This window comes from Micromesistius poutassou, assembly GCF_964030765.1.
Source record: "Micromesistius poutassou genome assembly, chromosome: 6".
NCBI lineage: Eukaryota > Metazoa > Chordata > Actinopteri > Gadiformes > Gadidae > Micromesistius > Micromesistius poutassou.
In genome coordinates this window covers 6,110,506-6,120,979 of record NC_140276.1, presented here as the reverse complement: position 1 = coordinate 6,120,979, position 10,474 = coordinate 6,110,506, and the positions used below count along the sequence as shown (strand labels likewise).

At 43.7% G+C, this 10,474-nt stretch overlaps 1 protein-coding gene across 1 annotated transcript in view; it reads right to left on the bottom strand.

The window, feature by feature from the left end:
* Nucleotides 1-216: 216 nt before the first annotated feature.
* The window catches only part of zic6 (zic family member 6), a gene marked incomplete at both ends in the record, with an annotated part of 62,304 nt that continues 52,046 nt past the window's right edge, over nucleotides 217-10,474 (bottom strand). Inside the window, 2 exons of the mRNA XM_084469122.1 lie at nucleotides 217-290; nucleotides 573-609. Coding sequence (XP_084325248.1) covers nucleotides 217-290; nucleotides 573-609 — 111 coding nt within the window. The remainder of the gene's footprint in view (nucleotides 291-572; nucleotides 610-10,474) is intronic.

Below are 10,474 nucleotides of genomic sequence, written 5' to 3'. Positions count from 1 at the left end.
ATTGTGTTGTGCAAATATGCCTACAGGCTCCCATCTATGGCCCATTATATCCGACTAGTTCTGATTCTATTTTCCTTGAAAGCAATCGCATCCATGATGGTTCTCCTGATGACAGTAAACGTTCCACTCTTCGTTCCTCATCTGTGTTTTTCAGCCCGGGCCAAGATCTTAACTGTGGGAAATTGCCCTCTGAAGACTGACAGCTGGAAATTGATCTCAGATTAGACGCGTGTACCTCTCTCCCCGCTCTCCTTTGTCACTCCCAAGTTGGTGGATCTCCCCTTGAAACTCTGCGAGAGATGAGGGGCAGAGAAAAAGACACAGAGACTGCACAGTTTTCTTTGGCATACTAATACCCTGGACTCATTAAATTAATGGGGGCCATATTCCCCTTACGATGCGTGCACTGATGCCCTTTGAGTTTGTCGAGGCCTAGAGGTTGTGCAGCACTTTGAAAGCCCTGACCGGCATATTGAACGGCATTTTAATGGAAGCCTTGTGAGGCTCCTGGTAGGATGCACAGTTAGGGCTCCCCTTTAAGTCACGGCACCTCTCTCTCCGTGTGATCTCACCCAGATAGCCGCTCCATACCGCGCACCGCGTGCAGGCCTGGAGAAAGGGGGAGGGGACACACCAGCACGCTAAATGAGACCAGAGGTGTCCACATCTCAGCCATTCTTTCCTGAAGATGTGAATCTTTCAGATGGGGTGCCGGAGCCGGCTTTGATGTGGAAAGGTGTTCGGGGTACGACTGTGAAGTGGAGAGGCTTATAAGAGCCTCACCTTTTTTTTTTTTCTTGTTATTTTTTTCGGGAACACAGCATGCACGTCCGGCCCATTCTGTCGGTCAGTGATGTGGTTTCTGGTCGGTGTTGGTTTAATTGCATGGTTTTTCCCCTGGTCACATGGACCTAAGTACAAAGACTTTACGTCACCCACAGGACAGAATGTGTCAAGAGTTCAGTGTCCAGTCAATTGATCAGTGCTACTGATAAGCAGCAATACTCGTTTTTTTATGGCTTGTAAATTACAAGGAAAACCCATCCTAAGTGACAATATGTGGCTATAACACATTAATCATCTGTAATACAATGGCAATTTGAATATTAATCAATTAACTCTGCATATTGCGCCCACAGCAAAAAAGATAAACCGATATGAATAAAACGTAGAAGCTGGCAAGCACTCATTTGCATGACAAAAACTTTTGCTTGAATACTAAAAATTCACCCTTAAGGTTATCACATCTAACAGAACCACTTGTGAAGACAGTGGACGGGATGATAGAAAACCCTCTTCAATGGAATTAAAACACATCAGAACCAGATATCCCGGACAGATTATTTGTTTGTATAGACGTATAGATACACAGACACAGTGCTGCATTCTAATCAGCCTTCAACTCCTGACGCTTGTGGGAACTGGGAGTAAGTGACCGGGATATCAGGGATGAGGTAGCGGGAATGTCCCTGGTGTGTTTAATTGTACGTTTAAATGAAAAACGAGTGGCAGCGCCGGCTACAGAACAGCGTCCCGAACAGGACGACACAGCTTCACAGCATGACGCCGTTGTCTGTCGAGTTCAGGTTGAACCAACAGATCTACAAGCAGGAAGTGTCAAACATTAGAATTCAGTCATTTGATTTGGCAATCACCCATGCCTTGATTTCATTTTTTAAAAAGCCCGTGATTTGGGCTCCCCATCGCGGCGGTTGCAACATTGTTCGTTCGGATTTTGCTTCTGATTAGTGATTCTGTGAAACCGAGGGATGCATTACAGAAGTGGCTGATACGTACATGGCGCTCCCCTCTGCATTGTGCTGGTGACGTATTCTCTCCGTGGCGACTGTGTGGTTTTGGATGTGATACCCAGTGATAAGACTCCATCCTCCTGCTACCTGGCAACACGGTGAAGTAGGGTAGGGTGTGTTGAGGACAGATTTTGTGCTTTTTTTGTGAATGCTGGAATAAGTATAAAAAGCTCCAACTTTGACTTGTGTTCACACCTCCAGCGAATCATTTAAAATTCACAAAGGCCTTAAATGGAACACAGTTCTATTTTGAAAATGAGTTTAAATAAGTTTCAGATTCAGCCCAGTATAAGGCAATGACTTTGCAGAAACATTTGTACATGTAATTGCACAGCCTTGCATTTTCACTTTAAAATCCCTTGCAGTAAGAGTATGGTTAATTTGGTCACCTCGAGTCCAGCCTCAGAGACCACTGAGCAACAACAGAAAATCTCTGGGTTGTTTTCAGCTTAATAAAAAAAGAGGGATTCTGCCTTGGGCTTAGCCCCCCCCCCCAAAAAAAAAACCCTCATTTCTGTCCAAAGATGGCGCCTTTTTCATCTTATAGTAGTCTCCTGGTGCATTGGTGTGGCAACTATGTGCTTCACAGGTGGGAGTCTGTCTCTATCGAATAAGCCAGTTCACTAAGGACGGGATTTGCCGCTGTTATTTTTCTATTAGGGAAGAATTATGCTAAGCCCTTGGAGGCCATCTTTGTGTTGCCATGGCACCCTATATTTCCTACCGGGTTGTGACCTGGAATGACTACAGTGCAAAGCCAAGTAGCTGCCGAAGCCCTTTGAGGATTAAAATAGCGGACTTATAGTTATGCAAAAGACTGCCAATATGTTTTGGAAATGAAACTTGAATAGTAGAATGACAAGTTTTTTCTGAGGTTGCTTCACTCCTTATCGTATTATTGGCGTTTGGAATATTCCCGATCACGTAGGTCCCCCCATGAGACTTTTGCTTTGAAAATGGCCTTTGTTTAGCATATCAAAATAAGAGTATATATATATATATATATATATATATATATATATATATATATATATATATAAGATTGCATCATTTTAAGTGTATTGATTGTATATAGACACCATTATACGACAGATCCAATGGCAGATCAATATACGGTAATATTGTCTTCTTTATGCTTTTCATCATCCCTGCCAATTGTTTTGAGGCTAGCCATCAAAGCCTTTACTCCATTCGGTGAAATGTATGGACACCGAGATGAGGCTTTGAAAGTATGAGATTGACACTCGTGTGGCCACAAAGCACAACAGGAGACTGCTTTGAAGAGGAAAGTGCTTTGGGTATCAGGTTTCACTTAAGAAATAGTGGCCAAAGACAAACATAAAACAAGAAAACCAGGCAGGAGTTCCCTGCCTCTTCCTTGGTTTACTCCCCAACCTGGGATCTGAAAAGGTCACAAACACCACCACTTTTAATCCTTCAAACACTGGAATACATGTCCAACTTTTTTTGGGGTGTTGTTTATCTTAAATTCACCAATGTCTTGTCTTTTGAGCTCTTGTGTCTCTGGATGGAGAAAGTCACTTTGAATATAGAACAGCGACATCTATCCTAGCAAACAATCCTGTGAAGAGAGATAAAAAAAACACACAAAAGTTTGTCTTTTCCCTGACTAAACTGCAGCTATCAGAACTGTCTGTTTGGCAGTTGGGGAATTGATCAGTGCGGATCCCGAGCCACCATCACTGTCAACTGACAAGCTTGTAAAAGATGACACATTGGTTGACAGTGCTTCGTCTTCTCGAGTGAAATTCCAAATCAAGTTTAGTCTCCATTCCAGCATGATTCATTGTCTTTCATTTATTTATCTGTGTCTGAAACACCCGTCGTTCAATCAATCTGCATTTTTAATGTCCGTCTGAGGCAAATGATGCTGATCTTTTTTAGTGCTTTATTATTTTATTTTCATTTTATTTAGCGGGGGATTTGGGGGAGGGGGTTTCGTACGACGTCTCTTGAAATATTTTCCCAATTGAAAAACATGACAGTCACGTTTCAGGTGTTCTGAAGTCACACTATCTTGCCAGCTCAAAGTGCACTCAATATCAGCTTTTGGTCGGCTTTGATGTCAGGGTCTCTGGTGATGGGATTTTAGCACACACTCTTCCACAACTGTTTCTGTCCCCCTTTTCCTGCATAAAGTTGACAGTAGAGCTGCCAGATCATAGATTTAGACTTTTCTCCTAGTGACTGCCAATCGAAAAAAATACTGGTGAATTCTGGGGAGTTGTCATGGCAGACAGAACAATCCACAAACGTGCAGCAAAAAGGTGGCCAAATCTAAACGCTTTCTTTAAAACAGAAGACATTGGAAACATGATGATGATTATTTTAGCTGGATGTTCAATGAACATAACATCAGCTATAACTGCATCTTAACTCTTTGTTTATAGGAATGTGCAACAACAATGATGCGTCTTTTTACAAACCTGATGTGTGTAGCAGCCATACGTCAGCAATGTTTCTGACATGTGCAATGAATTAAGTTGAATTATAGTTTAAACATACATGTTCAATTGGATTGTAACACATCTTGGATATATTAGTAGCTCGCCTCTTTAGCATTATGTAACAATTTCCTTTTTCAAACTTCTAACATGAAAAAAAGACTATATTTGACTAATGAATGACTGATTATCTTGCCCCCCCCCCCCCCGCCGCTCACCTGAGAAAAAAACCCGCACGTCTCCGCGTGACGTCTGCAGTCCCCTTGACGTCCGAAACCCTACGGTTTCGGATTTAACTGAGGATTAAATTCAATTTACCGTTGGAATGTAGGCTACCTCTCTCTGCCAACCTCTTTTTAAATCCTTTTTTGTTTGGAAATTAATTAAAGACAGATGGCCTGTGCGCATATGCATGCCTTTATGTATAAACTCTATACGGTTGCATAAATGGCCAAAAAAATGCCAAATTTGAATGACAAAAATAATAAATATATAAAAACGTAAGCCCTCATATTGACTGGCAGAGCTTGATGGTCAGTGATGTGCTTTTTTAGTAGTAATAATGCTGTTATTTAGTCTATATATCTGTATATATAGGCCTTTGCTAAGTTAATCTCTCTCTTATATATATATCTAGGCCTATATATACTTAGACAATCATATTTAATTGGCCTTTACCTAGCGATATAAAAAAAATAACACTTCCATATCCTATCATATCCTATCAGGCCTATATACAACATTGTAGGGTGTCGCTGATTTAATGCCAACCAGATGACCACACGAACTACAGCTGTTAAATATAGCCTAGGCCTACTTCATTAAAACCGATTGTTTCTGAATATTGGACCTTACAAAACCTTGAGTAAATATTCCTCTAAACGTGAGCTGTTCATCTGGGTAATAATAAAGCAGCCCAGGCCTACTCCGCGGTGCGGCCCGCAGAGAGCTGCTCGAGGGGAGAGTGTTCAGAGCGCCTGCACGCGCGCGGCCTAATGAGCAAACAATCAAGCTGCAGCGGGTCATCAGTCTGCGGTCTCGAGCCATACACTCACACGGGCCACGATGCACTGCGCACATTTCTACCGCTATAAGGTGTAAGCCATTTCATTAGCAGATATTTGGGAGCAATTTAGGCCAAAAGCTTTCGGAAATAATTTCTAATTTTTGCAAAGTAACCTCAATGTGTGAGTGTTCGTTTATTATAATAATTCGACATAATTATAATCAACAATGAATTAGTGTTTTATTGACTGAAACAATACGTCATAATTGAAATAATTAAACGTTGGGATTCGTTCAGAAATACACAGGCCAGGCAATATTTCGTTAGGCGTGTAGTGTGAAAAAAAGTGCAATCAAACATTAGCCGACATAATTGTACCACATTGTAATGGTTTCTAAAGGGCTACGATAGGCCAATAAAAAAAGTGCTTATTGTCTATTGTTTATTCATAATTGAGTTTTGATGCGGTCAAAACTGCTCACAACAAATATTGCATTTGTTGTGAAGTTGTTCCAACTAGAGAATGACCGTGTAACCGTATTTATATGGCTTTGGCATTGATCCACTGGTGGGTTTGCGCTGTAAACAGGCCTCCTCAGTAGTCCACGGCTGTAGGTGCGCCATGATAAGCAGCCGCGCTTTTCTCGCATATTTTAGCACATTTCGACCACTCTAAAAGGAAAATAAAATATTTGTTCAGTCTTATCTAAAAAGTCTCAGTAACAAGGCATTTAATTCAACAAGTGTAAGGTATCCTAAACTATGAGCCTATATTGGATGACACCGGGGCCCTGGTGCTATAGGCTATAGGTCCCTATGTGTTGGGTCAATGACGTGGATTAGTTCATTCTGTGTCACTAGAATACTGGACTTTGTGTCTGCCCACGGATACTGTTTCATTCGTTCTCAAACTCTTATCTCCCTACCATATTTAGCGAAGTGCTGTTGTATTCACAATTTACACTCAAGGCGTACATTAAGTTCGAAGTTCGAATGGTGCAAGTCAGTATTTTGGATTTAAATGTATATTTTGTGTCAAATATTTTATCAATTGCAAACGAGAACGAGACTCGATTTCGTTCATTAATGGGACGAAAAGTAGCTTAGTAGTAAGCCAAGCTGACAATGTCGTATGAGGCTCAAAGACCAACTCAAAGCTCAACTCAAAAATATTTATAGAATTACATTTTCACTTTTTCATTTTTCTCCATTCTCACTGTTTGATTTTCTGAATCAAACAGTGACAGCAGTTTAACGCCCCCCCCCCCCCCATCCCCCTCTCTCTCTTCTCCTCCTCCTCTTCTCTCCTCTCTCTCTCTCTCTCTCTCTCTCTCTCTCCGCCTCCTCTCTCTCCCCCTCTCTCTCTCTCCCTCTCTCCCCCTCTCTCTCTGCCTCCTCTCTCTCCCTCTCTCTCTCCTCCTCTCTCTTCACTCTTCTGCTCTCTGCATTTAACTGAATGGCTTCATAACATGAACAGCAAATATTGCCGAATTAATGGGCTTGAGTCCGAATTACTTATTGCACACGAAATACAAAACTATAGGCTGTAATAAAGAGTTGATGACTCATTTAAACTTGAATTGTACAATTATTTGTGCTATGTTGCCTAGACGAGAACAGTTGGATATGTGTGGGGTTTTAATTTAGTTTGGGGTCTAAATAAAAAAATAAAAAAATGCATTTTTATTTGTGGAATATATACACAGTTTTCGTTTCCATATGACATTGTCTCAAAAGTTTCCCTGCACACACACACTTTATTTGAATGGTTTACAATACAATGCTATTGTTTTCACTTGTGGCGTTAGACCACAAGCTACTGCTGTTTCCACTCATAACCGATTTTATTATGACTCGGCAGGGGCCAATGCCTATGGTAGAATTTATTCAACAATAAGCTGCAATAACATTAACACTCTCTTATGGCTATTATATAGGCCTATGTGAGTAGTCTTTATAGTTTTTCATTACTGTTCATATTATAATATCGTAATTATGTTGATGGAGAAAAGACATATACTGTAGGTCCTATAGGTATGCAGTCTGCTACACAGTTTTAAGGGAACTATCCAAATATTACACTATTTAGAAAAAAATGTTATGAAGGTGAATAATGCTTTGATTAGGCCCTGTGAAACCTTGTGGTAACTTTAATGTTTGATATTTTTGAAAACATGTATCGAATCAGTTATTCAATTGTACATGTAAATGTACAAACCAACATTAATGTGTAAATGTATATAATGTATATGTATTAAATAAAGTAAAAATCTTTGACTTGAAAATATATCATAAAAAGCAGTTTTTAACCACCATGACAATGATATATATATATATATATATATATATATACAGTATATAAAAGATAATTAAGTAGTGTTAACGGGATGTAGGAAATAAATCTGCTGTCAAAGAACAAGCAGAATAGCATCGTTCCAGGTCCATGGCATCATCAACATGGCATCCTTTTGTAACTGAAAATATGACTTTGTATAGTATCTTAGATAATACAACAGTACATGGAAGGTATACATACAGTATGTCGCTCAAGTTACTGAGTTACTCAGAGCACATAGACTGAGTAGAAGATGATGCGCCGTTAGTCAACGTTAATTGAGATACATGCCCTGGTTGTTCCCATGTCAACAGGACCAACCCTGTTGATGGACAGACTGTCAAATGATCCTTCACCAAAAGGTAAGTTCAAATAAAACTACAAAACCAAAAATCAACAAAACACGCACACTTCTACAATCACACACATGCACACGCACACGCGCACACATGTACACGCACGTGCACGCACACACACAGACACACACACACACACATGTGTTTGTATTCATTACATGTAGTGGAATGTGTAGTTCATGCGTCATCATAACCTCCTATTCTCTGAAATCCCAAAAATGTGACTACACCAATGTGTGCCCGTACCATGGGTGTGTATGCCCGCGCCACCATTTTGTGTGTGTGCGACTTTGTTTGTGTTTGTGTGCGTGTGCCCATGTATATATTATGTGCCTGTGTGTGTGTGTTTTGTGCCTATGTGTGTATCTGTTGTGTGCCTCGTTGTATGTGTGTGTGTGTGTGTGTGTGTGTGTGTGTGTGCTATTCCATTGTTTGTGTGTGTGCGTGTGTGTGTGTGTGTGTGTGTGTGTGTGTGTGTGTGTACTGTGTGCCTTTGTGTGTGTCCGGATATATCTGTTGTGTGCCTGTGTGGTGTGCGCTGTGTTCCATTATGTGCGTTGTGTCCCTGTGTGTGTGTGTTTCCGGTTGTGTGACCGTGCGCGTGTGCACGTCTATGTGTGTGTATTCTTTCCCCCCCACGTGTGTATCTGTTGTGTTCCCGTGTGTGTGTGTGTGTGTGTGTGTGTTCCTGTGTGTGTGTGTGTGTGTGTGTGTGTGAGTCTCGTGCACAGCCCATTAGTGGAGTTTAACCTCGTAGCTCGGGGAGTCACCTGCCCCCCCACCCCCCCCCCCCCCCCCCCCCCCACACACACACACACCCCCCCCCCCCCCCCCCCCTCTGAACGCACCAGGCTTCCTTGGAGCCGCTGCAGCACGTTAACATTTCACTGTTCCCACCCGGTGCAGCCCCGTTACTTTTGTCCTAAGAGGGCAATTAAGGAAACAAACGTTTCCCCCAGATTAGCTGGCAGCCAGCTTTGCATACTAATGCCACGCCAAGTGGTTACAAATAGTGAGTGCTCTAATTACCGCCACTGTTTTCAATCAGAAATCGCTCAATTTCCCAGGATGCGGTCTCCATGGCTGAAGAGAAACAACACAAAAACCTGACAGGGGCAAGAGACAATCACGTGTGTGCGTGTGTGTCTCTCTCCTTTGGGTGTGTGTGTGTGTGTGTGTGTGTGTGTGTGTGTGTGTGTGTATGGTCGGTGTGTGTGGTCGTGTGCATGAGTGTGTGCGTGTGAGTGTGTGTGTGTGTGTGTGTGTGTGTGTGTGTGTGTGTGTGTGTGTGTGTGTGTGTGCGTATGTGTGTGTGTGTGTGTGTGTGTGTGTGTGGGTTACAGAGTTGGACTGTGCATGTGTGTGCGTGTATCTGGGCGTCAATGCGCGAGATTAGAGGTGTATGTTTTTACACACACGTTTGTGTATGTCTCTGCGTGTATTCTGTGTCTTCTTGTGTGTGTGTGTGTGTGTCTATGCTTGTTAGCGTGTTGTCACTTGTATGTATGCCAGTAGGTACAAATCAGCTTATCCGTGTTTTTCTGTGTACAGACTCAGGAGCCCCATCACCGCTGGCCCTGTCAAGCCTAGAAATGGATCCCAGCCGCCTCTGAAGCATTTAGCACCACAATTATCCCCCCTTTTCACAGGCTGCCTGCGCTAATGTAAACCACACCAGGCACTAGCTGTCATTCAGCCGCAGTGGAAAAAGGCAATGCAGGAACCCGTCCTCTGTGACAGCAATTTGACACAATCCTGTCCCTGTGTCACCGTTGCTACAAATAGGGGTCAACTCATTTATTAAGCAATTTCTGGTTTTATGTGTGTGGGGGGGGGGGGGTATGTAACAAGGAACAGGTCCGTGCGCTCGTTGTCTGTTGGGCCGGCCACACTAATAACTCTAAAGGCATCGTAACGCGTCGTAATGCGTCCGACATCAAACACACAAGGAAAGGAGAGAAGGGCAGTACTCACCGCCCATCCCGGCGTGGTGGGGGGGGGGGGGGGGTGGATGGAGTGGATGGAGACGGCGGGACGGCGGGGAGGCCGCCACCACAGACAGACAGACAGGGGCGAGTCACAGAGGAGCCCTCAGGCACGGCGTGGCACGGACAACAACGCCACGCCATAGGACGTCCACACAGCCGCCGGCTCTCTCTCTGGGCACCGGGCTGACCTTTAGGGCTTCTGACTGCCAGCTAATGGTTCGGCTCTGGCCGGCGATCAATGCTCCCGGAGAATCGCCGCCGCCCATCCCTGCCCCCCTTTTCCCTGGGCCAGGAACAGAGGGGGAGAGAGAGAGAGAGAGAGAGAGAGAGAGAGAGAGAGAGAGGGGGGGGGTGGGGGGAGGGGGGGGCCTGCCACAGAGCCATTGACCTGGCTGCTCTCGTCTCCACCCTGGCGTGGGGTGATGTGCTGCTGGCAGGGCCGCGGGAGCCCGGCCCACTCTGACCCGCCACACGACCAGAGGGCAGCCAGGGCTGGCTGGAGGGGGGCCCGCT